The sequence below is a fragment of the Zonotrichia albicollis genome, chromosome 14 (genome assembly GCF_047830755.1).
Source record: "Zonotrichia albicollis isolate bZonAlb1 chromosome 14, bZonAlb1.hap1, whole genome shotgun sequence".
In the NCBI taxonomy this organism is placed as follows: domain Eukaryota; kingdom Metazoa; phylum Chordata; class Aves; order Passeriformes; family Passerellidae; genus Zonotrichia; species Zonotrichia albicollis.
The window spans coordinates 15,444,487-15,472,086 of NC_133832.1; the positions used below are offsets into that span (position 1 = coordinate 15,444,487).

At 54.4% G+C, this 27,600-nt stretch overlaps 1 protein-coding gene and 1 pseudogene across 1 annotated transcript; one reads left to right on the forward strand and one right to left on the reverse strand.

The window, feature by feature from the left end:
• The first annotated feature begins 678 nt into the window (after nucleotides 1-678).
• Nucleotides 679-27,600, forward strand: NALF2 (NALCN channel auxiliary factor 2). Its single transcript, XM_005488238.4, has 3 exons — nucleotides 679-1,876; nucleotides 19,048-19,219; nucleotides 19,708-27,600. Exons 1-3 carry the CDS (start codon nucleotides 1,100-1,102, stop codon nucleotides 20,109-20,111), a joined length of 1,353 nt encoding a protein of 450 aa, XP_005488295.2. The 5' UTR covers nucleotides 679-1,099; the 3' UTR covers nucleotides 20,112-27,600.
• LOC141730881 (SAP30-binding protein pseudogene) lies at nucleotides 23,806-25,971 on the reverse strand (annotated as a pseudogene).

Genomic DNA, 27,600 nt, shown 5'->3' on the forward strand with positions numbered 1-27,600 from the left:
AGCAGAGCCCGATCCCCCTGGCTGTCCCCTCCTGTCAGGAGTTGTGCAGAGCCACAAGATTCCCCTTGAGCCTCTTTTTCTCCAGGCTGAGCCCCCCAGCTCCCTCAGCTGCTCTTTATTTTCTGCTCCCAGGGAGCTGATGGTCTCTCAGGGTTTAGCCATGCCAAGAACCCTCTACCAGGGATTTAGGGACATGAATAAGGGATGTCCCTGGAAGCTGATTTTGGTGTCTGGCAATATGTGTCTCCCAGTCCTCCAGAAATGGAATCACTGGGGGCTCTTTGTGGGGCCGAGGGTGTGTGGGCAGTGAGGGGACACCAGGCTCTGCTCGTGGGGGACAGCGACGTGTGTGTGGCCGCTGCCGGAGCCCCCAGGGCCGCTCTGCACTGGGACCTGTTGACATCGGGGATGGGGACGGGACCAGTCTGTGAGGGTGAGTGAGGATGAGGATTCAAGTGAGGGTTAGGATGAGGATGAGTATGCATGTGAAGATGATGGCAAAGGTGAGGTGAGGATGACGGTGGGGGTGTAGTGACGGCGAGATGAGGGAAGGGATGAGGAGGAGGCTGAGGGTGCAGATGAGGTGCGGATGAGGTGACGGTCAGGGTGGGGGTGAGGACGGGGCTGAGCGCGAAGCTGCTGCGGGGTGTGGCGGGTGTGCGGGCTCGGGGGTGTCCCGGGCGGGCCGGGCCGGGCCGAGCGGAGCGGATCGGAGCGGAGCTGTCCTTCAGCACCGCGGCAGCGCCGGCCGGGCCGGGCCGCGGCCGTGCCGGTGCCGGCGGAGCGGAGGCAGCGCGCAGGCGCAGCGCTCGCGGCTCCTCAAGGTGTTGGCGGCGCGGCCGAAGATGGCGACAGACTGAGGGCGATGGGGCCGGGCGGCGGCGGCGGCGGGCGCGGCGCGGTCCCGGCACCGCGCCGGGGCAAGCGGAAAGCCGAGTGAGGGCGGCCGGGGCATGCCCGGGGCCGGGACCGGGGCCGGGGCCGGGGCGGGCGGCGGCGGCGGGGCGCGGCGGGGGCGGCGCGGGCATGGCGACGGTGCGGGGCAGGTGACAGCGGCGGCAGCGCGGCGCTGCCCGCCCGCCGCCCGCGCGCCCCCGGCATGATCCGCGGCGCCTGGATGTCCCCCCGCGGGGGCGCCGCCGGCGGGGCCGTGTGCTGCGCGCCGCGCCGCAGCGACAAGCCGGTGGCCGACCCCGAGCGGGCGCAGAAATGGCGCCTGTCGCTCGCCTCGCTCCTCTTTTTCACCGTGCTCCTCTCCGACCATCTGTGGCTCTGCGCCGGGGCCAAGCTGCGGGCGCGGGAGCGGCCGCGGGGCCGCGGGCCGCGGGCGCTGCTGGCGGCCGAGCCGGCGGGCGGCGGCGGCGGCGGCAGCTGCGAGGCCCTGCTGGGCAACCTGAGCCGCGGCCCCGGCGGGCCCTGCCCCGCCGCCCGCGGGGACCTGGACTCGGCGTGCGCCCGGCTGCTCGCCCCGCAGCGCCCGCGGGCCCCCGGCGCGCCCCTGCGCTCGCCCCCCGCCGCCGCCGCCGCCGCCGCCGCCGCCGCGCCCTTCTTCGCCTCGCCCTCCTCCAAAAGGACCTTCCTGCAGGCTTACTTCAGGAACTTCAACCTCTCCTTTTGTGATACTTACACGATCTGGGACCTGCTGCGGGAGATGGCCGGCCCCGACGGCCTGGACTGCAGCCTGGACAACCTGATGGTGGACCTGGTGGTGGCGGCGGCCGGGGCGCTGGACGGGGAGGCCTGTAGCAGCTGTGTCCAGGCGTACCAGCGGCTGGACCAACACGCTCAGGAAAAATACGAGGAGTTCGACCTCTTGCTGGAGAAGTACTTGCAATCGGAAGAGTACTCGGTCAGATCCTGCCTGACGGACTGCAAGGTACGAGGGGGCGTCCCGGGTGAGCCGGGCCACAGCGGGCTTGGTGGTGTGGGGGTACCGTGGTCCCCCTGTTCTCACACCTGCCTGCAGGCTGGGATCTCCCTCTGCTCCCCAAACCTCTCCTGGCAGTGGTGATGGGACAGGTCTGGAGCCCTTGGGAAAGCTGGGACAGAGTGGTGGGACAGAGAAGGCAAAGCAGTACTTGGCCTGAATGAGCACTCACACGTCCCTTCACACCTGTGCACACACAGGCAGCTCCCAACATCCCACTGCCATTCCCAACACCCTGCTCCCAACACAGTCTGAGCACCCAGCTCATGACACCCCACTGCCAGCATCCCAATCTTGATGCCTCTCCTGACACCCCAATCCCCACATGGCACCTCAGTCCAAGTACTTCACTCCTGACACCCCAATCCCTGCTAGCCTTACCCACACCTCTTTCACTGCGCACCCCTGTGCACATAGCGGCTGAGCTGGGGCACTTGTGAGGCCCCTCACCTTTGCCTCAGACCTGCTGCTGCTCCTGGGACAGCCCAGGGTTCTGCTTGGCTGTCATTAGACCAGCGGTGACCTGAGATGAACCATGGTGCCAGTGCCCCTTCCCTGTATGCAGCAGCTGCTTTCCAGCTCTTAAACTCTTTTGGCCCAGGGGTGCTGGACTGTGCCTCCCACCTTGGTGTTCCGCCAGTGTCACTGACTGTCCCCAGCCCCGGGGTGTTGGGGCACAGTCCCTGCTCTGAAGGCTGATGGGTTGGTTGTGTCTCCCAGCATCAATGGGATTGAGGCTCAGCATGGAGCCATCTCCTCTCCCAGATGAGAGTTGAGGTAGGATCTCCATCAAACCCCCAGTGTGGTTCTGCTGGATGCTCATTATTACAAGCCCGTGGTGCCTCCAGCTTCCACCATCTCCAAGCTGCCTGGCTCACCTGTGCATGCTCCTTCCAGACATCACCTCTGGGAAGTGCAATGGTCTCCATAATTAAATCTGCTTCCCTTTCTCAGAGCTGTGTCTTGGGGTGTGTGACAGCACTGTCGCCACAGGGATGGTGGCCGAGCTTCCTCCCTGGCAGTACGACAGGGTTGGCTGCTCCCCTTCTGGGACAGGAGTTTTGAGGGACACTTGAATTTGCAGAGCAGCTCTTGAAGTGATGTTCATGTCCTGGGAAAGTGCAGGAGCAACACCAAGAGCAGCACTGGGACACCAAGGTGGTGTCTTTCAGCAAGCGCACATTGCTGAGATCCTGGCCACCACTCCAAGGGTCGCTTTTGTGGGGAGCTGGGTTTGAGCAGGAGCTTGTGCCTGTGTTCTGGCATGGGCCAAGGCAGGTAATTACAGTCTGCTTCCCAAATTCCCCCTGTGGTTTCCAAGGGACATAGTATTCAGCCTGCTCTGAGTAGTTTCGTCCTGCTGCTCCACTTCCACAGGGTGCTGTCCATTGTGCTGCTCCTGTTTCCAGGGGCCCAGCAGGATCAGGATCTCTCTGTGCCATGTCTGGTGGAGCATAAACGTTCCAACTTCAGGCTTAGCTTCCATCTCTGCTGGGAGTCCCAGAGAGAGAAGCAAAAGAGGTGAGAAAATAATTATGTTGGGACTCCAAACTGTGTAGAAACAGAGCTGTGCTTCAATGAGTCTCCATAAATTGTCCCTGGGTTTAACATCCTCGATGGGAGAGCAGGAAATGTGCTGGGGAGATGCAGAGCTGGAGGTAGTGGCAGGACTCGTTCCTGTGAGTTGGTTCTTTGCACGTCAGTGCATCCTTAGAGCATCTGTGAGCTCCAGCCTTGCATTCCTCCGGCAGCACTTGGGAAGCAACAGGAGGCAGGAGCAGCAGGGACAACCTGTGCACACTCCCCTGGGCCACCCACTGGGAAATTCCCATGGGAGTCCCCGAGCCTGCACACTCCCACTGGAGCCCTCACAGCTCCTATCCTGAAAAATCAGGCTGCTTTGTTTAAGGCCATTCACTCCATATTTATGTGTCTTACTCCAGCCTTTCACATCCATGAGGCTCAGCTTTTCCCTCTCAGTGGCTGTTCCCATCTGTGAATTGAGGCTCATACCAGACCCTTCCAGCACTGTGATGACAAGCGAGTTTTGGTCTGATTTCGAGTCCTCTGGACTTGAGCAGGGACTACAGTTACTCATTGCCTTGGAAAAATGTGGCTGACAGGATTTTTGAAGCAGTTTGAATTTGTGATTCCCATCCAGATGCTGGATAATACCTGTTTGTGAGGGATGGCAAAGCTATTGCTTGATGGTGATAACATCTGAGAGCAAATAGCAGGAAAACAGCAGAGGAGTGGAGGAAAACAGTGGAATGTGCAGCTTGGCCAGTGTGAGAGCTCCTGCAGAGCCCTCACAGCAGGATTCTGGCTTCAGGAGCTCTGGAGCTGGAGAAACAGGATTTAAATGATAATTCTGGGACATGGGACTGTGGGAGCAGGGCTGAGTGTGGAAGGTTTGTGCTGCATCCCATTCACATCCCTGCCATTCTGTAACAGCAGCTGGGAAATTGAAGATGAGGAAGCACAGCAGCTCAGCTCACCTGCACACGGCTTCCCTCTGCTGAGGCACGGATCCCTCTGGAACTGGGTGTCTAAGAAGTGTGGCTCAACAGAGAGCTCACAGGGAGCTCTATGACAGCTACACCACTCTGGTGATTTTGGCTCTTTTTTCCACTTGATTTCAAACAACAGCAACATCAAATCCCAACTGGAGCTGCCAGTTCCTTCCTGTGGCAGCAGGTTTCACCCCAAGCTAAAAATTTGGAAGTATGTAAATGTTGTATATTGGCTTCAGGAGACACATAATGCCCTGAGAGCATTATAATTATTATAATCATCTTGAGAGCTGCCCTCAGGTTTGGGAAGAAAAAACAAGTTCTGCCAGGAGGGGAAACAGCATCCTGGACATCCCAACCCCAGATTGTCTATTGGAATAAATCACTTGCGTTCCATTTTCTTCATGCAGGACAAACCAAATTTTTATTCACATAACTTATTTTATAGTTTTCACAGATCTCCTGTGCAACCTCTATTACCTGGTAGTATTCTTACTACTTCATTTGTTGGTCAAAAGGTGATTTGTGTGTATGTGCTAAGGTTCAAGTTATTTACATTTTTCTTTTGTGGGTTCTCAGGGAACAGATCTAATAAGTGCAGGTGCACTTATTTTCCACCCAAAAAAGGTTTTTACATTAACAAACTGTTCATACCCAGATTATTTTCACATGGGAACTTGCAAAGTACTAGCTGCACTTAGAAGAAATGACAGGCTAGCTATCGATTTGACAGAGCAGGCCTGATTTTATGAGGCCTTTCTTTTATAATTTCTCTACCTGTCTGCAACATCCACCTGTGCCCAGAGGTTGGGGAAGACTGGACCAAAGTTCCCCTGGAGCTAGGAATCCCATGAAATGGTGGGGTTTGTGTGTAATTCAGCTGCTGACATTACTCAGAGTGTCATACTGCTCAGAGTGTCATACTGTCCCTTTTTATTTTCTGCTTGGGGGTCATTCCTGGGCAGATCCCACTTTTTCCATATGTTGTTATTCCTGTGCAGCACTGTCAACTTCCAAATCACTCCCTGGAAATGTTTTATTTGTTATTCTTCCAACTAACACCAGAAATCCCTGTGCCTGAGAGCCAGTAAACCATGAAGATGCACTTCTGGGGTTTATTGTTTGCATTTCCCATTTGGTGGGATTTTGGGGGTCTGACTCCCGCAGGGACACTCATGGACAGGGGCACCACTGTCCTGTGACAGGAGGAAGAGATGGAGGTGGGTTCACAAGGTCCATCCATCTTCTCAAACACATTTCACCTCATGCTGTGAGGATCTGCCTGCCAGCTGCTGGCTGATGGTGCTAGGTAGGGATGATGTGGATAAAAGGTGGCACACGCCTGTGTTTTCCTGAACATGAGAGGGAAAAGTCATTAATTGAGTCAGGAGCAGCTGCTGGCCGCCTCCATCTCGCCTGTTGCTGTGTAACTTGTACCCTTTGTCTCTGCAAGACACAGTGAACTCGGTGCACTGAGCAGTTGTGGGGACACTTTGGAGCATCCTCCAAAGAGGCTTGAGGAGGTCATGGCCTGGGGACGTGGATATTGGACTGGAATATCCATCAGGAAATGTGGGGCAGCAGCAGCACTCAAACTGTCAGCCCAGGCTTTGCAGGGCTTAGTGCAGGAGGAAATCACTGTCCCTCCAAAGCAATGCCCTGAGGGATGCTTAGGGCTCTTTGTGCCTTTTCCAATCTTTCCAAACAGGAAAAGAGCAGTGTTGCTCCAGCTCAGACACCAGATGAAACCTTTGCTCATGCCAAGGCAAGCTCTGCATGCTGGCTCCCACCCCAACAGCTCCAAAGTGCCCCCTCCCACCGTCCTGGGGCAAATCAAGATCTATGGGACAAAGCCCATTAAGGAGTCATTAGGCTGCAAGAAACAAAGCTGTGGAGAGAGAAGGGCTGACAGGCAGGAGGGGGCTGGCACAGAGCTGGGCTGGACAGGACCTGTAGCATCTCAGATGTGATTAGATTATCAGGTTTCACTACACACAGGCCCGTGGTTGTGGGATCTGGTTCTGCGCCTCTGGTTTCCCCAGTACCCCTGGCAGGGCAGGATTTCACTCCCGAGGCTTTGCTGGTGTTTCTGTGCCGCTGGTGTGCAGTGATGTGGTGAGAAATGGAGGCTGTTCCTGCTCTGCCATCATCCCTGGCACATCCCACACAGAGCAGGGAGCAAATCCCCAGTGCCCAGGCTCAGCACCCTCTGGGGTCCTGTTTTCTGGCTCTTGTTTAACCAGGAATAGCATCAGCAATCAGCATCCCTACAGAGCATCCCTCCCTGTGGAACATCCTCTGCAAACCTAAGCCTGCTGGTGCCAGGAGCTTTGGGAACTCCATGTCTTGGGGTTATCCCAGTGCCAGGGACACCTCTTGGGGGAACCAAAGCAGCGTTTTACCTTCACAAAAGTAGCTCAAGTTGAGATTTTTTTGGGTTGGGCTTATCCAAAATGCTGCTAAACCTGGTGCACTCCTGCTCTGAGGCTACCTGCACAGAGGGAACGTCCCTTGAGAACCACAGCAAAAGTGGTTTCACCAAAATCTTGTGGTTTTTTTAAAGTTACTAAGTTACTTAGGATTTTTAAGGTTGCTAAGTTACTTTAAAAATGAGGCTTCCAGAGAATCTGTGGATGAGTGACTGCAGAGTTGCACCCTGGACCTGGTCTCCTGTGGAGTATTTGGTGCACCAGGAGCAGCAGGAGGGGAGAGGCTGCTCCCACACACCTGTGGCAGCTCCAGATCTTCTCCACAACCAGCCTGGCCATGAGGTGTTTCATGAGGTGAAAAAAGGTTCCAGAGCGAATTCGAAAGTAATTCCAGCAGATCAGTGCAGTCATTTGGCAGCTTGAGCAGGAGCACATGCATGAGCTTAGCCAAGTGTGCAGCTACATGCTCCCCACCCATTCCATGGGAACAAAGGGAGTTTTTTGCAGCCTTGCACAAAGATGTGGTTCAGTTGTATAAAGAATTTGGGCCAGAGGACCATGGTGGGTTTGGTCAGCAGGTGCTGTGGCTGCAGCCTCTTGCACACCCCATTCCAGTGCCTTGTGTCCGGTACCTCCTCGATGCTTGAAAATTGAGATCAAGGCTTGAAAAACAGGAGAAACAAAAGCTGAACTGATGGAAGGAGTTTGCCCCCTGGAATAAAAGATGTAGAGGTGTCAGGAATGTGCCAGTGGTACCTGGGACCTGGAAGGGCTGCAAGCCAGGTGGGAGTGAGGGTGCTCAGATGGTGCTTGGACAGCCCTGAGTTTTGCTTGGGGTGGAGACATCTCAAACTGCCTGGGGGTGTGTGGTGGGCTGGAGGCTGAACCTACACCAGTGCTGTGGGGTAAATCAACCTGGGATGGGGTCAGGGTATGAATGGAGGGATTTATGGGGGATATTGGGTGTTTTTTGGCTGCCTCCTTCGCTCTGGTTGTCTGTCAGTCCTTGTTGTCTGCCTGTCCTCGCCTGTGTCTGTCAGTGGTGCTGCAGGGACAGCCCACAAGTTTCCCAAGGCAGCAGCAGCTCCATGGAGCAACAGGCAGGTTGGCAAATGGTGCAGGGACAGCGAGGGAGGGTGACATCTCTCTCCATCAAACTGTCACCGGTAGCTGCAAGTGCCACAGGCTCCAGTTCCTGCTCCGTGCTCCCAGCTGTGCCTGCTGCCATCAGTGCCAGATGCAGGCCTATGTTCTTCTCCATGTGTGCCCATCCCTGGGAGCACAGTGGGCACAGGGGCTTCACCAGCAGGGTGGGATGAGCTCCTCAGAGATGCCGCCTCAGCAGCTGGAGATGGAAAGCATCCTGCTGCTCTATGTGGTGCAGGAAGGCTCTCGGAGTCAGGAGCTCAGCATGTACAGTGATACCAGCAAAGTGTGAGATCTGGGGAAACAGCACAACCCCCAGTCCCCTTGCTGTGCACATCCACTGGCACAGGCTGCCTGTGGCCATCCAGATCAGGCTGTCTTGCTCTGCAGCTTTTCCTACCAGGCAGTGATCCCTGCTCCCCATGGACAAAGGGATCTGCTGGTGCCACGCTGACTTCCAGCCCCACTCACATCCCAGGGAGAGGAGGCAGCGCCTCCTACACCAGCCCTGGGAGGTGGGACAGGATGCACTGGGTGTCTGCTTGAGCCCAGCTGGACCTGCCCTCACAAGGGGCTTCACCTGGTCCCTGCCTGAGGACAGGATTCTTTTCCAGCAGGGAAGGAGCTGTTCTGCCCAGCAGGGATCACACATGGCCTGGCCTGACCCTGCTGCTGGGCAGTGCCACGGATCCCACACAGAGAGGGTTTGTCAAAACATCCCACAGCCCCAGGCCTGTCCTAGGGCTGCCCCACAGGCTTTTTCTCTGCTGTGGGCTCCAGAGCTGCCCTGCAGGGTGGGAGGCAGGCAGGTGGCAGAGGCAGGATGTGCTTGGCTGCCAGGGGCTATTCCCGCTGTCACCGGGATGCCATTAGGATGCGACTCATGCCTGGCTCCACGCAGGAGCTCAGCTCTGCTGTCCTTTGAAGGGCAATGACTCAGGGACAGCAAATCTGTGAATGAGACACAGAGGCTGCCTGGGCAAGAAGTAGCCATCTGTCCACGCTGCTCCAGCCCCATTCCCGTGGGCAGAGCCAGCAGCTGCCTGCCTGGAATGGCTCGCCTGCTTCAGCCTGGCTCCTCTTCCCAGCTCCTGGCTTTTCCTTGGGACCTCTCTCCCAGCCGTGCTCCTGGGGTGTTACAGGAAGAGCAGTGCTGGCAGCATTGGCACCCCCAGATGCTGCCAACATGGCCACTCTGTTCAAAAAGCAACATGAAATGGCCTCACCTGGCAAGGATTTGCTCTTCCAGAGCCCTGCCTGTGCCAGCATCCTGCTGTTCCTGGTCCTGGCTGGAGAAAGAAATGCCACCTGCCCTGCTCATCCTCTTGGGAGTAACAGATACACGTGTTTGGCTGGAATCTCATCCCTGCATGGCAGCTCTGCAGCACTGCTGGTGGGTGGAGGCTGTGGATGGACAGGAGAGCAAAGGTAGAGCTGGAGAGCGGGGCTGGAAGTGGCTGGATTGGGGGTTTTCCTGGTGAGTGGTGTGCCAGCTCCTGGGTTTGCCGAGATCAGGGAGCCTGGAATGCCCTGAGCCCACAGGCAGCAGTCCCAAGCATTCCCCACTGCTGGTGGCTACAGAGGGAGAGGAGGCAAGTGGAATTTTGTTGGAATTTTCTAAAGAGCCGCAGTTTGGGAAGGACTGACCAGTGCTGGCAGAACAGGAACTGTGTTTGTGTCTTTAATGTAATGAGTTCAACTCTCTTCAGACCTGGGCATCTCCCTGACCTGCTCTTGATCTTCAGTGTGATATCCCTTGGAGTTGGTTGTGGAGAGGAGGAATCCACAGGGGTCTCTGCCTGAGTGTGCAGGGAGCTGTGTTTTCCTGCCATGCTGTGTTGCTTGTTTGTCATCATTCCTTGCTCTCCTGTTCAAATGAGAGTGCCAGGAAGCACCAGGAGCTCTGGAGTGGCAGCCTGGCTCAGAGTGTGGTCCTGGGACCGCTCTCCAGACACTCCTTGCTCTTGGGAATGCAGGGGAAGCACTTTCATTCTGTGGAGCATCAGGGACAGGGACAGGGAGAGCCCCAGCCTGCCTTGGCTCACTCCAGGGCAGAGCAGCAGGGATGGGTTTCCCTGCAGGAGTGCTTCCCTTGGGGTTCTCTGGCTGAGCAGCGATGCCAGCCGGGAGCTCCTGCCTGCTGCTCACCACAGAGACTGAGAGCTATCCTGGGGCTTTCCTCCCTGCAAGGGAGCAGGAGATTTCTGCAAGTGCTGTTCAGCCAGGGAGAGAAAAGCAGAGGCTGCAGCTCTCAGGGCTGACATGAGCCGTGGCCTGTTGTGTGTCTCCAGCAGTAGGAGCTGCCAGGAGTGCTGATAAGCATCTCAAAATCATCTTTGCTTGCATTTAAGGGACCTGTGGGCACAAGTTGAGGTGGATACAAGACCCAGCATGTGCATGGAAAACTGCACTTCCCTGTGACCATGGAGGGTGCCCAGGAGCTGGGATGTTCCTGTCTCATCACTGTTTGCTCCATGAGGGAGTGGAGATGGGCCTGATCCTGCTGCTTGCCCGTCTCTGTGGGGTGCACAAGGATGACATGAGGGACCAGGTTGCTCCTGCTGCCTTATACCATGTCCCATTCCCACTGAAGCCAAGTGGCACCTCACAGGATGCTGTGAAGGAGGCTCCTGGCAGAGTGCAGGATTGGGCTGTTCCATAGGCATTGGATACAAGACAGCCCTTGCTGGCCTGGACACTCACACCATCCTGAGAACAATTTTCCAGCTTCCTTGGAAGGGGAATGAGCAAAGAAACTTCTCCCTTGCCCCCATCACTGGTGGGTAATTTATGGCTCGTGGCACTGAAGTGTCTCGCCTTTATTTTTTTATATCCTATCTAATGTAACAGGATGTTCTCATTAGCTGTATAAATGTTTAATCCACTTTTGAATCCTGTTAAGCCCCTGGCTGCAGCAGGACCTAATGGGAGTGAATTCCTCAAGCCATCCTAATGGATTGCAGGGACCTCACTTTCCCTCTGTCCCCAACTCCATCGTGTTCAGCTTCAGTTTTGCAGAGGTCTTTAATTACTTTTTAGGTCCTTGGGCTGATAGGATGGGCTGGTATCTGACCCACTGGGGGCTGGCAGGTGAGGATTGTACAGGATGGAGCTGCTGGAGCGAGTCCTGAGGAGGCCACAGAGCTGCTCCAAGGGCTGGAGCCCCTCTGGAGCCAGGCTGGGAGAGCTGGGGGTGCTCACCTGGAGAGGAGAAGACTCCAGAGGGACCTTAGAGCCCCTTCCAGTGCCTAAAGGAGCTCCAGGAGAGCTGAAGAGGAACTTGGGACAAGGGATGGAGAGACAGGACACAGGGAAAGGCTTCCCACTGCCAGAGGGCAGGGTTAGATGGGATATTGGGAAGAATTTCCCTCAGAGTGTGGTGACACCGTGGAACTGGAGGCCTGGCCTCCCCTCTTCCACCTTGGGGCATGTGGTGTCACAAGGACAGAGCCCTCCAGATGCCAGGGAGAGCTGCTCTCTCCCTGGCCACCAGCTGTTTGTCCCTGTCTCCTGGTGCCCACCCCCTTCCCACACAAACCTCCACACTCCAGCTGGCCTCACCTTCCTGACAAGCTGCTCTTCTCTTCTCAAGCCCAGCCAAGACCCTTTTTGAAAGGGGAGCACAGAGCAGCAGCCTGGATTAGCTGCAGCCTGGGAATGCAGGTCCCCCTGTCCTCGCTGTGCTCCTGGGCTGGCATCCTGCGACAGGGACTGGCTGTGCCTGGGGTCTGGCAGCAGTGCCCACGGGCAGCCCACCATGGCTGGGCCACCCTGTCCCAGACACTGCCAGGGAATTCACAATGCCAGGGTCACACCCAGGATGTGAGGAGGGGGGACTGAACAGCATCAGGAATGCTGGGATGGGAGCTCCAATCTGTGAGCAGAGCACTGTCATCCCCCTGCTCACCCCCTTGGAGAGAGGATGCATCTACCCCGAGGTGGAGTTTGATAATGAAATGGAAATATTCCATGGGAACAGGGATGTTTGTAGCAGTGGTCTGGGGGCTGTAGCAGGGATCAATAGCCTCCTGCAGTGGGCTGGGGGCTGTAGGAGGGGTCAGGGCTGGGTGGCTGGACAGGGGTAACCTCCAGCCAGATCCCAGCCTGCACTGGGAACAGTGGGAGCTGTGGTGGGAAGGAAAGGGCTGCAGACACTGCTGGGCAGGGACATGGAACCTGACATGCATGGAGACACTGCCTGTGGGAGGCAGGAGGGCCTGGCAGTGGTCACTGCCTTCCTGTCCATCCAGCTGTGCCATTCATTACTATGATTAATCAACAGGCACATGGCCATGTTGGGATGCCATGTGCTCTGTCCCCTCAGCACAGGATCTGTCAGAGGTGTCCAAAGCAAGTCCACAAGCTCTGCTCTTCCAGGGAATGCTTCCTGCTTTGGTGCAACCACGAGCACAAGCTCTTCCTCCTGGGCTTGTTCCAAGGGCAGTGTGGCATCTGCTGGGATAAGACCAGGCTTTCCCTGGGCTCTGCACACAGCAGCCCTTGGTGCCATGAGCAGATGAGCAAAGCCAGGAGGCTGTGCCTGTGGTGTCTGTCCCCTGAGAGCATTCCCAGTGCTGGGATCTGGCACTGCCACCCCCAGCCCATCACCTGTGGGTGCTGAGTCTGTGCTTGCAGAGACAGGTTGGGGTGCTGGTTCTCCCATCCTTGCCCACTGCAGTCTTTCCCAAGGCATCTGTTAATATTGTGACATAGTGTGACAGTTGTTACCTGAGCCTTGAGTGTGTCAGCTTTAAAGGGTCACACTTAAAACTATTTTCTCATAGTTTTGACCTATGAGCACCTGGGGCGTTGTGTGTCTCAGACTGGGTTTGCATGGCCTGTAGGGGAAAATCTGGGGCTTTTCCCTCTAAAAGAAGGAGCATTCACACAGTTTCTTTAATCCAAGAACTGGGAATTAAAGCTAAAATGCTTTCTTTTTAAAATGAAAGTTTTAAACTTTAAAACTATCAGCTGCTTCATCAGGTGATTGAGTGGTGAGTGGGTAGCTCTGACAAGCTGCTTCCAGGTAACTTGGAAGTGACTTCATCACTCAGGTCAAAGGATATGATGTGGTCCTGTGGGATGTAGTGGGAAGGCCCAGTTTGTGAGCACAAGGGACATTCCATTGCCCAGGACCTTTCTGGAGGATGAGCCTGGTCAGAATGACACACATCTGGATGCAAACTGGTGTAATGGATGGGATGGCTGGGGAAGAACTTCTGGGCAAACCAGCCTTGGAGAGGAGTGGGCTGCAGGGTAATGCAGAGCCTGGAATGGGCACAGGCCAGCCAGCCCAGCAGCTCTGTGTAGAGTTTCCAGTGGTGTTTGAGGAGCACCCACTCCAGCTGGGATTCCCACCAGTGCCATTCCCTACAGCCTGTGTGCATCTATCCATGTCCCAGGCATCCCCCCATCCATGTCCCAGGCATTCCTGCTGGCAGCCCCATCCCTGTGCCCTCTGGAGCTGGGTACAATGGGCATCCATCCCCATTCCCCCATCCCATCCATGTCACAGGCATTCCTGCTGGCAGCTCCATCCCTGTGCCCTCTGGAGCTGGGTACAATGGGCATCCATCCCCATTCCCCCATCCCATCCATGTCCCAGGCATTCCTGCTGGCAGCCCCATCCCCGTGCCTGCTGCTCCGTGCCCTCTGGAGCTGGGCACAATGGGCAGAGGCTCCCCTGGTTGGGAAACGGAGGAGCTGCGGCTCCAGGGCTGTCATCGCCAGGCAAAAGGCAACTTTATATTAAAAATGAAGGAAAAACAATACAAATCCCATAATCCTGTCCAGTTGTTGAGGTTTAGGGTTGGGTTGGTGTTTTTTGTCCCCTCTCTCCTAACCCAGAGCATGTGAATGTGTCAAGGCAGGGATAACAACTCCAGAACTATCAAAGAAACCAGAAATCAGCTGTTCCAGAGATGATGTTGGAACAGCCCATAGCAAGGAGAATTTTGAAAAAGCCTAAAAGAAGCTGGTTTAAAGCTCCACATTGTTACTGTCTGAGTTAATTGAATACAGTGGTAATTGGACATTGCAGATGTGTTTGTGACTCCTCCTGGCTGGCCCTGGACCTCAGTATTCCCTTAATCCTCTGCCATCCAGGGGGGCTCTTCTCTCCCCCCCAGCCTGTCCTGCTTCCCGTGCTGCATCCTCATGTGCCAGAGCTTGGAGCGCTGCCCGAGCGGCTCATTAGCAGTGCTCATTTCCCTGTGTCCAAGATTAATGAGGCACAGCCACTCCAGATGCTCCTCTCAGACCAGGATGGAAATGTGAGTCCCAGGAACTGCTCTGGGAGGGGAGGGGGCTGCTCCAGGCTGGGGGTCTGGCAGGGATTTTTCATCCCATCCCTGCTGGGAGCTGGGTGCACCCAGTGAGAAGAGGGAAAGGAGGAGAGTCATGATGGCAGAGCCCAACTTCCAGAGTGATCCTCACCTCTGGGCCAAGCACATCCCAGGACTCCTTCTGAGGTTATTTTGTAGGGAAAATCTCCCTATTTCCCTCTCTGCCTTCCAGGCTGCATCTCCCCCTTCCAGAGAAGTAAATTTTGGTCTGGGGATGCTGCCCCAACCCCTGCCACTAATTAATGAGAAGGGCTAATTTGTGCCATTAGCAGGATTTTCCTTGGGGAAACTTCCCAAGCATTGATTCCTGTTCAGATGGGAAAACAACAGTTTGTTTTGTTAATTACAGCTGGCATTCCCAGTGGGCATCCAAACTATCCCAAACACTGCATCCTCTGCAGTGCTGGTGTGTCCTGAGAATGCTGCTCCATTCCTGCTCCTCAGTTCTCCCAGAATGTATCTGGGATGGTTCCACAGCAGTGCCAGCGTTTCCAACATACTGGCAGCAACTGGACTGGCCTTGAAGTGCCCACATTTATGCAGAAATCCTAAGGACACAGAAAGACTTTGGAAAAGCTGTTTGGTGGGGAATGCTGTCCTGGTACTGCCAGGAGACAGAGGGAATAGTGCAGGCAGGGAAGAACTCCCATTTGGCACAGAATTCCCTGTGAAAGCACCATCCCTCTGACTGCTGCTTCCAGATCCCACTGGAAGCATGAGCAGACAGCCTAATTCACTATTAGAAATCCAATTCATTTTGGGTTTTTTTAATGTCTTTTAGGATGAAGTTTTTCATCCCACCTCCAAAATTCCAATGTGGACAGATAGCCTGTCCTCTTCCTTCTGTATAAATCGTGTCTGTGAAGTTGGCTCCTTTCCTAGGCACCCAAATTCTGTGTGCTTCCTCAGAGTCATGCAGCCAGTCCTCCAGAGCTAAAAATGCAGGAAGAGGGCACCAAATTGGAGCTATTTTGGAGTTGAGGTCACTTTAATTTACTTGGCCAGGCTGGAGATCTGCCAAAAGCCAAACCAGAATGGCAGGAGCACTGATTGCAACCCAACCCGCTTCCTGAAGAATCCAGAGAGGGCGAGGATGGAAACCAGGGAGCTTTCCTATTTGATCTAAGCAGGGAATAAATTTCTTCCTGTCCTAAATACTCACATGTCCTTTTTAACAGCAGAATTAAGGAGGCTGTGTGGGGTAAACTTGGGGATACCAAAGCCGTGAACATCCCAGGGAATTTGCTCCTTGTCTGTGACATGGATCTCTCTGGATGAGTGATGGGAGGCCACTGGGATCTCACCTGTGTCTCAGCCTGATCCCGGTGGAGTGGGAGAGCTCTGTTGGACCAGCAGGTCTTGGATGTCTCTGTTTTTGAGTACACACAGGCAGTTTCCATCCTGCAGAGCTGCAGGAATTCCTGCTGCAGCACTGGAGGATCTGCCACAAGGGAATGGCAAGGGCTGCCTGGGGTCAGTGCTTCCCTCAAGGGGAAAGGGAAGGAAGAATGGAAGGCAGACAGGGAATCCTGGTTCAGGTTCTGGATGAGTGCTCCAGCTCTGCCCTCCCTGGTGGTATCACCAGCTCCTTGCAGTGTCTCCTTCCATATTTTCATTAAATTCATGGATGTGTGTGTGACCCTGATGGGGTCTTCCCTGATGGGAATCACCACAAACATTTTAGGAGGGATATTTGTGGATCCATGCAGAGCCTGCTTGTGCTGTTTCCACATGAGAGCAGGATGAACCCAAAGTAGTTTGGGAAATCTCCTCCTCCAGCTGCCTTTTCCACCCAAATCTGGAGCTGGGACAGCTCAGGTGACGCCCACAATCCTCTGCTGGAGCACTCAGTGCGGCCTCCATGCCTGGCTGCATGTGAGCCCAGGTGGGAGCTGGGATGTGACTGGGATCTGGGAAGCAGCGTGGGAGAGTCGGAGCTGGGAAGGAGACTGGCAGGAAATGGGAGTGAGTAAATCAGCCCAGCTCGCCTGAGTTGTGACTAAAGGGGGAGCGTGAGACATCTGCAAATATTAGAGATGTGTAAACACGGAGCAGGGAGAGGGAATGGTGGAGGGAATGATTGAAGGGAGTGAACTTTTGGATGGAAAAATGTAGGTCAAGTATGAAGGAAAACTTGTAGGCAGCGAGATAAGTGCTGTAAAACAACCTCCTTGGGAAACACGAGGAAGTCCCACTGATGGAGATGCTTATCCTAAGGCAGATGAGGGATGGAAAAGAGGCTGAGCTGGAGGGATGGATTTAGGGTGTCCATCCCAGATGGGGCTGGGTGCAACAGTGATGTCCATCCAGCTCTTTGTGTGTTCATAATTCCCCTTTAAACTGCAGGCTGGTTGTGGTTCAATTAATCCATCCAGATTTTAATCCTGAAAACTCATGGCTTTTGGGGGAATTCACCCACCTGACATCAGCCAGTTCAAATTCAAGCAGGTCATCCACACCAGCTGTCCAAAATCCTGGATGGTCACCAGGGGAGGGAGAAGCTCATCCAGCTACTCGCTGCTGGACACTCCAAGGGCTGGGCTGTTGTCAGGACAGCCTCTCCTTGTTGCTCGAAAGGCACCCCAAATAATTAAGGTAATTAATAAAGCCTCTGTCTGTTTTGCTCCACATTACGCTGGAGTGTGTCTGGAGCATGTGGGAATAACAGCATCATGTCCAGGCAGGGATTGGAATAAGGGTATGGCCTGTCTGAATACATGCTGGCAGTCAGTTTGTGCTTTGGAGCCCACTGTACACCCTCTGGGCACGTGCTGCAGTGGGGGTTGTGGCCCCTCCAGAGCACGGCCTCTTCCTCCTCGCTTCTAGGGAATCAGCTCAGGCAGATCATGCAGTCATAGCATGGTTTGGGTTGGAAGGGACCTTAAACCCATCCTGTCCCACCTCCTGCCACAGGCAGGGACACCTCCCGCTATCCCAGGGTGCTCCAAACCTCATCCAGCCTGGCCGTGGACACTTCCATGTTCAGGGATGCAAATTCAGACCTGGAAACTCTCCTGCTTGTGTCCTCACACTCTGCAGTCATTCCCTCCTCTGGAGCCATTCCACTGTGTGCCAGTAATTAACATCCAACAGGACAAGGAGAACAAGCACCTGCATTCCCACATCCCAGGGGCCAGCCCTGCCCACAGTGCTGGGGACTGCTCCAAAATGTTCACTCCGTAAATTGTGTCCTGGTGCCCATTAAACTTTTTGGGATGAAAGTTTCACCAAAGCTAACACAATTCTGTGAAAAATTCTGCCTTTCATGATTTGGCATTTTACAGGAAAAAAAAAAACAACAAACTAAAATAACTTGCCAAGAATTTCCCAACCAGCTTTAATCCTGACACCACCGTGGGCCAAAGAAACGATGATAAGAATCTGTGAAAAACATGGGGAAACAAAGAAGTGATGGGTTTAAAGCCTCAAGAAAATGAAAATGCAGCTGGAAGGCTGAGCAGGGGGTTTCTCTGAGCATGCAGAGGAGGGAAACTCATTCCCTTTGAATCACAGGGAGCCCTTTCTAGCTGGTTTCAAAGGAAGCTGGATGTGGCCATGGAATGACCATGGTGCTGTTACTCGTGCCCTCATGAGTTCATGGATGAGCTGGAAGTGCCGCGGGTCTCTTGCAGCCTGGGGAATGATGCACACCAGGAGAAATGGGAGCTCTCCCTCGCTGTCTGCTACAGCCAGTGGAGAAAAACAACTTCCCGCATGCCTGATGCTGGGGAAATAAGGGAAATTTGGGAATATGGTTGAAACTGAGCCAGCTGGGCTATGCCCAGCTGTCTACTTTGGGCACAAGCACACGGAGGCTGGAAGGGAAGAGGGGAACCCAGTACTGGACAGGCTGGACAGGCAGGGAATGTAGCACAGCCTTGCAGTCACAGCTGAACTCCCAGGGTGCTCTTCCTTCTGGAAATGTTGCCAAGCACAGCTTGAAGTATCAGGCAGGTGAACAGAGCACATGGAGACACCTTGTACTGCTACTGGTACATTCCAGTGCCAGAACATCCATGGAAAATAAACAAGTTTCCTCCTTGAGCCAAAAGAAATGGCACAGCAGAAGTTCCAGATGTCAAGGAATCGGGAACCTCTCCCAGGACCTGGTGGGGAAGGTGAGGAAGGTGTGATTTGGTGGCAGAGAGGGACAAGCCTGAGGTGCAGTGGCTGCATGTGCTGCATCCCAGCTGCTTCTGTCCAGCAGCTTTTCCAGCAGGAAATTTCCAGTAAAGAGCAGCCCATGATGTGTTTTGCTGTCCCATGTCCACAGCTCATGGGGGCCAAAGCACTTTAGAGGAGGTGAGAATCTTCCCCAGAAGAGCAGTGGGATGTCTTGGAGATGAGGAGAGCACTCTGGGACAGGTGATAAACAGTGTTTGTATTTTTGTGTGACAAACTGAGCTCTTGGGTTGCTGATGCTGGCAGAATCTGTCACGATGCCTGTCTGTAGGGGACATTATTCCATGTGGTAATTAGCTTTATTTTCGTGGTGGATTTAGCTGGATAGACGAATTCCACCATTGTTACACTCCAGTGGATTGTTTGAATCCATCGCTATTCAACAAATGACCCCAACACACATTTCCCACAAGAGCTGGGAGCTCTCCCGTCCCCTTCCACCCTGCGGTGCTCCAGCTGTCCCGGTGCTTGGGAAGTGACGTGTCCCTGTCCATGATGTCCCCCAGGCAGTCTACAAGGCGTGGCTGTGCTCCGAGTACTTCAACGTGACCCAGCAGCAGTGCCGGCAGCGGATCCCATGCAAGCAATACTGCCTGGAGGTGCAGACCAGGTGCCCCTTCGTGTTACCGGACAATGATGAGCTGATCTATGGAGGTTTGCCTGGCTTCATCTGTACGGGTAAGGAGGGCCGGGCTCGCACCGGGCACAGGGGCGGGGGTGATGGTGAGCCCTGGCGAATTTCCAAGCCTCTCCCTGGGTTTGGAAGGCTTGCCGGGATGGAGTGGGAGGAGGGGCAGTGTGGTAACATTGCCTGATGCCGAAACGTGGCCATGCCAAGGGTACGGGGGTAAGGGGTTAATGGGGGCACAGCAACCTCTCAGCCCAGGAGGTGAAAGTCCTACCTCTGACTGAGAGTTAAAGCATAGAGGGAGCTGCAGGTGATGGATTAAAGCAGGGTGGGGATATTGAACCACTGTGAGCAGGATTTGGGGAGCCCTGAGCTCGCCTTGCTGGTGTGTGCAGGCTCACACATGCTGGGGCCAGTGCCGGGGGGTGTCCGGATGTCCTGGTTCTCAGGTGTGCCCATCCCACAGCTGGTGGGCACCAGGGCTCGCTTCCTCCTCAGTGTCCCGCTGACCCCTCCTCTGCTCCCTTCCTCCCTGCAGGGCTGCTGGAGAACCAGCTGCCCGACGAGGAGGCCAAGTGCTGCGAGGTGCAATGGGACTCCTGCGAGCACCCCTCAGACAGCAACGAGGACACATCCCCCAAATCCACGGCGTCAGAGTCGCTCCATTTCCACCGCCACGACCCCCACCTCCATCACCAGAGGCAGAACCACTACCACCTCTACCACCACCACCACCACCACCAGTACCACCAGCCTCGCTCCCCGTCCTTGCTGCCGGTCTCCGCGGGGTCTCGCCTCGGCAGCAGCAGGATCAGACTGTGCGTGCTGGTCCTGATGCTCCTCCACACCATGGTGTCCTTCTCGAGCGTGCACGGCGGCGCCGGGGGGCTCGGCCTGGAGGCCCCGCCCGCCCTGGAGGAGAGCATGGCCCGGGACGAGTGACACAGAGGGCAGAGCCGACCTCCAAGGAGAACGCCAGATCTTTTCCCATAAGGGGGGCACACGCTATTCCTCCAATGGGAGGCACGGGGTTGGGGGTGGCACTCACGCACCCCCGCACATCCCCCAAGAGCTGCTCGCGCGGGGCATCCCCGTGGTGAAGAGTCTCTAACGCGCACAGGGCTGCGGGACCCGGCGCCAGAAGGGTTCGGGCAGGGCCAGCATTCCCGGCCCCGCAGGCGCCGGGAGGGCAGGAACGGCACGGAGGCGGGGGGACCGAGGGGAGGGGTCCCTGGGAATCGAAGGGTGTCCCCATGGGACTGCCGGGTGTCCCCCGGCCGCTGCCGCGAGTGCCTTGAGTGCCCGCGCCTCCCCCGCCCGCGCCGTGCCGAGGTTGGACGGTCAGCCCAGCCCTGGTTCCTTTTCTCCTGGGTGTGAATGCCGAGGGAGCGGGCGGAGGGGCAGCACCTCCCGGCACAGCCTGGCCCACTCCTGTCCCAGGGAAAAGCCGCCGGGGCTCGGGGCAAAGCCGCCCTGGTGAGCCGCCCTGTCCTCAGCGCGGCGCTGCCTCGCTGGTGGCGTTTGGGGACAGGAGTGGGACGCTGTGACACTGCACTGTGGTACCACTCGGGGTTGGTCTCACTGCATGCCAGCCTGCTCCTCCAGCCTGGCCTTTCCTGCTGCTCTATGCGAGGAGGAGGAGAGGGAGGAGGCCTGGAGCAGGAGGGATGTCCCCAGCATTCCCACATCCTACTTTGCAAAGTGTCCTGATGATTTGGTGTAACCTTTTTTGTTGTCCTCCCCGGCTGGTGGGACTGGTCTCAGTGAGGAGTTGGGAGATGTGACTCCAGCAGCACACAGGCTGTGAGGGAGAGGATCCCACGTGGCAGCAGTTGGATGCAGGGAATCCCAAAGGCATCCTTCCATGCTTCCCAGCTACAAATCATTGACTGGATGGCAGGAGGACTGGGCAAACGGGCTGGAGAAATCTGGCTTGGAGGGAGAGTCTCCCACACAAAGAGGCACTAATAAGGCCCAGCTAGGGAGGAGCATTTTTGTGAATAGTTTTCAATCCATGGATGCCCCCAGATCCGGAAATTTCTGGGAGCCCAGCTGGACTTGGCTGGGCAAGGTGCTGGCTGGTGTAGCCTCATTTGGCTTACTTGGGGTGGATTTTTAACCTGAGCTCAGCTTATCCAGAGATTCAGCCCCAAACAAACATCAGATCCCTAGGATCCGATCCCCAGGTCATTTCCTAGGAAACTCCCAATTCTCCACCCAGCCACCAGAGCTGTTCCCAGCATGGACACTGAGGTGGTGCCTCCAGGCCGGGCACCAGAGGCTGTAATTTGTCCTGGGTGTGGGCAGGGAAGGAAGAGAGGGTGTTTTAGCACAAGGTCACGAGCTGGGTGTGAGCCCACTCCCTGCTCCCAGAGGGGCTGGGATGGTCCCTCTGTTTCCAGGCTGGCTCTTGACAGGAACCTACAGCAGAGCCCTGCGTGGGTCACTGCAGGAGACAGGGATGGAGCAAGAAGAATGTCCTGCATCCCAAAGTGATCCCAGATCCCTGTGAGGGTGCAAGAAGTCCAAGAGTTGACAATCTGTAGGAGTTTTGTCGTTTCTGGTCTGTTGAGGTGAAGCAAAACCAAGCAGAGCCCCGTGAGCAGAGCCCCATGAGCAAAGCTACTTCCTGCCTGGCTGGAAGAAGGAAGTACCAGGCATCTCGTGGGAAGCACAGGTTTCCTGACATTTCCAGCCCATTTCCAGACCAAAGAGGCTCTGAGAAGCAGCTGAATGTTTGATTCCTGCTTTGACTTGAATCTCAGAGCTTTGGGGTGATGTTTACACTCTACCAGTTGCCTGTTCCCAAAGTCCTGCAGAGACAAGGCCTGTGCTCCCGTTGTCCCATGGTTTTTGGGGTGGGAGAGGTGGTGCACATGGAAGATGGAGCGTGTTTCCCGAGCAGATTCCCTTGCTGCTACCACCCAAAAAGTGGGGTGTCTCTTGTTTGACTATTCCTCATGACATCCATATAGTTTACACCAATCAGAACAGCTGGACATGGAGCAGTTCTGCAAGCTGGGATCCAATCCCTTGGTTTTCTGTGAGCAGGGGGTTGTGGAGCTGCTCTGACAAGGAGCAAAAGCTCCCAGGCAGGCCAGGGGAGGGAGCACAGCCCTGTCCCTGCCTCCAGACAGCCGGATCCCGAAGGAAATTAGATTTCTCCTGCACTGCCAAGAGTTAAGCTAATTGCAGGCGCCTCTCTCGGAGATAGACTGTGTCCAATCTTGGAGCGACTCATCGGGAGGGAGAAGAATAGCCCAGTGTGGTGCGTCAGCAAGTGGCCCTGAGTCACTGGCCCTGTGCATTGTGTCATGTGTGACACTGAGCAGCGCTGGTGGGCACAGGGTGGCCTCAGTCCCTGCACACATCCAGATCCAGCACCTCCCTGAGGGATGTGTGTCCTTCTCCCTGCCCTGAAGCCCTTGTATCCTGCTGGTGATGGAGCATCAGGCCAGGCCTGGGGGTGGTGATGGGTCATATGGGATTCCCAGAGGAGCTGTGGAAGTGTCCAAGGCCAGGTTGGACAGGGCTTGGAGCGACCTGGTCCAGTAGGAAGTGTCCCTGCTCATGGCAGAGGATGAACAGAATGGGCTTTAAGATCCCTTCAACCCAAACCATTCCATGATGCCATTATTTTCACAGAACTGCAGGAGTGAGATCCAACAACCCAAGTCATCTTGAGGGGATGCTGGCAGGGATTTGCTGGGATAACCTGGGAGCTGTGAGAAACAGTTTCACCTTCCCTAACACCTGCTGGAGGCTTCCCTCCTCAGGAGTGCGTGTTGGGTCTCAGTGAATTGGGAAGTGGAGCCAATTCAGAATTGGGCTGGTTTGGGTGGCTACTGGGGAGGTTTGAGCCCCATCCACCAAGAGTGAGGAGGCCCCCAGGACAGGAGATCCATGTGTTTTCCAGGCCACAGCTCCCAAGGGGTGTTCCCAAGAGGACAAGATGCCAGAGAGAGCACAGAGGATGCAAATCCTTTCTGGGAGCATGGGATGGACTTTACCTGCTGCAAGTAGGAGGAAAGTGCTGGGTATTCCCAGAGCAAGGCTGTAGAAGATCTTTTCTTTAGTGAGTCTGGGCTGCTGTCAATAAGTTCTGTGGTTTTAGGGCACCATATGCTGCATTCAACACTTTGCCAATCTGTTTAAATGGATCCAGACGAGGCTGTTCCCAGAGCAGGAGCAGCTGGAAGTGGTGTATGAAGCAGTCCATCATCAGGAGCCCATTGGATAAAATTCCTGCTTTTGGTCTGACATTACAACCTCCTAATCCTCCATCCCTGAGTACTCTGTCTTTGCTCTCTGAAAGAACAGCCCAGGAAGCAGACGGTGACATTGTCTCACTTAACACCACTGCCATTATTTTTATTACGAAGTGGAGGGAATGGGCCTGGAAAAGGAGCGAGTGTGCTTGTACAAAGAAGGAATGTGCCTGGATAAGGAGGAGAAGGGCTTCCTACCCTGTGTGTGTCTCCAGGGATGCTTCACCCCAAGCCCTGTGTCCACCATTGCCCTTTGCAATCCCAAATGCTTTCCACATTCCCAAAGCCACCTTGGAAAACATGAGCTCTAAATGATTTATCCTACCAGGAACTTAAACCCAAGAGGCTTTGTCCTTTTCATCCAATGATCTTATCTCTTCTCCCTAAAGAAGATGCCCCATGTTGGGATTTATAAGTAAAACTCAACTTTTCCTTCAGTAGACAAACTTCTCTTTGCTCAGAGAAAATTCCCAGTGGGAAGCAGTGATTCCTCCCTGGTGAAGGGGTTTCTCATCCCCAGGGAAGTGAGGGATGATGATGTCTCCACAAACTCCAGGTGTGGGCAGAGAGAAGGAGCAAAAGGAGTCGGGTCCAGCATTATTCCCGGGTTTTGCACTTTCATGTAGCTGCCAGTTGTACAAATTAATTAAAAATAACTGAAGAAAAATCCCAAAGAAAGGCCCCGCTTCCTCTGGGGAACATTAATCATTAGCCGAGTCTTTTTCTTATGAAAATACAGATCCATGGTAGCCCCAGGCAGAAGATTCCCAGGGAGAGCCCTCACCATTCGTGCTCAGAGTTAGGGAAATCGCTTTGAAAGCATCTGACAACTAAAGCAGAACATGTTGAGTAACTTGGCAACACTGGGAAAACATCTGGAACTGGTTTATCTTCAACACATTTTGCTTTGCTTCAAGAGGAGATGTCAGGGTAGTTCATTCACTGCCACTCAGGGCCGCAGGCGGGGCCGGGAGACGCTCGGCTGCCGCCTGGAGGAAGGGGATAAAGGGAAAATCCCAAAATCCCAGATATCTGCTGCTCCTGGGCAGGACACTGGGAGGCCAGGCCATGGAGTGTCCCTGTGCTGAGCTCTGCAGGTGCCTCCTGGTCTCTGGTGGCACCAAGCGTGGTGGTTTGGGATGGTTTGTTGAGGTTGCCTGGAAACGCTGTGGATGCCCCATCCCTGGGGATGTCCAAGGCCGGGTTGGATGGGACTTGGAGCAGCCTGGGATAGTGGAAGGTGTCCCTTCATGGCATGGGGTGGAACCTGCATGATCTTGAAAATCTCTTCCAACCCAAACCCCTCTGGGATTCCATGATTTTCACAGAGCCAAAGGGGGTGAAGTCCCATAATCCAGGTTACCCTCAGCTTGTGATTCATCCTAATCCCATTCCTGCTGCTGTCTGGGAAAGGAATGCCCCTAGGGCTTGGTGGAGACAATGTCAGGACAGAAACACTCCTGGATTCTGCCAGAAAGTGATGGGGCAGTGTACTAGTTTGAAAGCAAACCAGCAGGAGATTCCAAGTCGCAACTACAATTTAATAGGAAAATAAAGTAAAGGCAGTAGTACAGAAGCACTGTCTTAGAGTGATGGAGTCAGAGTACGACCTGACAGCCTGTTGGTCAGGGTGGTGGGAGCAGTCTGATTAAATGGGGGCTGTTGGAGTGATGGAAGTGGTTCTGTCAAAGCAGTGATGCTGTAGAAAGATCTGGTTCTTCTCTGGAGGTCCCGTGGTGGTTATGGAGCTCTTGTCCTCTTGGAATCCAGTGGTAGTCCTCCTGTGGTGTTCCAGTCTTCAGATTCTATCCAGGTAGGAATGTTTGGTTCCTCCCCTCAAGGTGGGGGAGTTCACAATGAGATGATGTGATTCTCTGAGTCATTCTTTGAGACCCTTCCTCAACATGTGTCACTTGTTCCTCCTCCTCTTCTTCTGGGCATCTCCCACAGTGGTGCTGGATGTTGTGGTGGTTGTGGAGCCAGCGCTTCTTGCTGTACCCTTTTTAGTGCCAGTCACAAATTCAATCTTTGTACCGTCTTTCTTGGCCTTCTTCAATTTGTCCATCTCAGTCTTCTGGGCTTTAGCTAGTGCCTCACAATATGAATCCTCTGACCTGCTATGAGGATCAAACTTGTCCTTTGGGCAATTTGTACCAATTTCATCAATGGAACAAAACTGGATCAGCTTTTCATAGACGCTGGGGTTGTGAAATTCCTTTTTGTTCTGGATTATGTAGTTCATATCCATGCCCTCTTTCATTTTCCTCTCGTACAGCTTTTTAATTTTATCATGCAATTAGCTAGAACATCTGCCAAGAGGCTCAGGAGGGATTTTGATCTTATCTGAAGACATGTTCCACACTCTCTGAAAAAGAAGCAACCAGTTCCTGAGGATCTCTTTCCTCCATTTCTTGGAATTCCTTTAGGTCACCAGCCTCAGGTTTTTCAATCTGTAAATCACCATCTTCTGGCATCCACGTGGGTGAATTCCCCTTCTCCATGCCCAGCTGACGCCAGGCCTCCCTTCTCCCCATGGGCTTTCCCCCATCACTCCCCTCTGTGCCGGCCTCTCCATCCCACTGCGGGTCCGAGTCCTCACCATGAGCCTCAGCAAGGAGACAGCGCTGTGCTTCACTGCCACCATCCCCCAGGGGTGCCCCACTCTGGGCACCAGAAATGTTCCAGCTTGAGAGCGAACCAGCAGGAGATTCCAAGTCACAACTACAATTTAATAGGAAAATAAAGGCAGTAGTACAGAAGAAATGGCTTAGACTGACAGAGTCAGAGTACGACCTGACAGCCTGTTGGTCAGGGTGGTGGGAACAGTCTGATTAAATGGGGGCTGTTGGAGTGATGGAAGTGGTTCTGTCAAAGCAGTGATGCTGTAGAAAGATCTGGTCCTTCTCTGGAGGTCCTGTGGTGGTTATGGAGCTCCTGTCCCCTGGGAATGCAGCGGTAGTGCTCCTGTGGTGTTCCAGTCTTCAGATTCTATCCAGGTAGGAATGTTTGGTTCCTCCCCCTGGGCGGAGCATCTCACAGTGGGATGATGTGATTCTGTGAGTGGAACCCTGATGACCCATTAGTGGAGATGGCTCCCCACAGAGCAGCTGGCGCTTCCCTGGAGGGAGTTATCGGGGAGAAGATAAAGAACCCTGCCCCACCTATCTTTTGGTTACATCTTACATTGTAACCCAGGACAGGCAGGGAATTCTATGAATCAGCTTTTCCTGCTTCCCTGGGGTTTCCTGCCTCTTTGAGTTGAATCTCTCTTAAATAAGGCTGGAAAAGTTGGGGAGGGCCATGTCAGGTGTCCAGGTTGGATGTTAAGGATCTCCTTCAGCCCGAAAGTTGGCTCATGGGCGTCCCAGCTGGAGGTACCACCATCACACCAGCCCAAAATCATCCCTTCTGCCACAGGAGGAGCCTGCTCAGAGCTCCTGCATCACAGCAGCCCTGGAGCTGCACAGCTCCCGCCATGAGTCCATTTTATCCCAGGAATTGAAGGACTTTAGCAGCTCTTTTTGGGTGTTCTTGGTCCAGGTGGCTCTTAGGGTGACCTCCCAGCCCTGCATGTCTCTTTGAGGAAGGAGGAAGGGAGCAAAGTGGTGGGGGATGGACCATTTTTAATTGAGGATCATAAAAAAATAAGGAATAATAAATTTTAAAAGTTGTTGGGGTTTTATCAAAGCTCTCAGCCCCTCTCAAAGGCCTGGGCAGGAGATGGGTGAGTTCCTGAGCCCAGTCCCTCCAGCCTTTTTAGCACTTCAGGATGATCTTTCTTCAGCCCAGAAGGTCGACAACTCTGCTTGTTGTGAACTGAAACTCAACAAGAAAACCCCAAGAATTAGGTTTGGCTTATGAAATTTGGGGTTGGTTTTACCAGTTTTAAATGTATTTGGGAACTGGACATGCCTAAGTTGCAAAACAAAAAGACAAAAAGAGCCAGACAGTGATTTTTTTTAATTTTGAAACTTGTCAAAACAAGCCAGATTGATCATTATGACCAATTTTTTTCCTTTTTTTTTTCTTTTTTTGCAAATTGAGAAATGCATCCAGAACAGTCCTTTCCCACAAAACCTTTCATTTTCCAAAAAGAAAACGAGGCAAAAAAAAGAAAAAAATCAATCACACTTTTTCTGCTCCCAGAGTTGGAACGGGCAGCA

Coding starts and splice junctions, on each gene's coding strand:
- NALF2 (XM_005488238.4), top strand. CDS start 1,100: ATGATCCGCGGCGCCTGGATGTCCCCCCGCGGGGGCGCCGCCGGCGGG. Junction 1,877..19,047: donor CCTGCCTGACGGACTGCAAG/GTACGAGGGGGC, acceptor GATGTCCCCCAG/GCAGTCTACAAGGCGTGGCT. Junction 19,220..19,707: donor GCCTGGCTTCATCTGTACGG/GTAAGGAGGGCC, acceptor TCCTCCCTGCAG/GGCTGCTGGAGAACCAGCTG.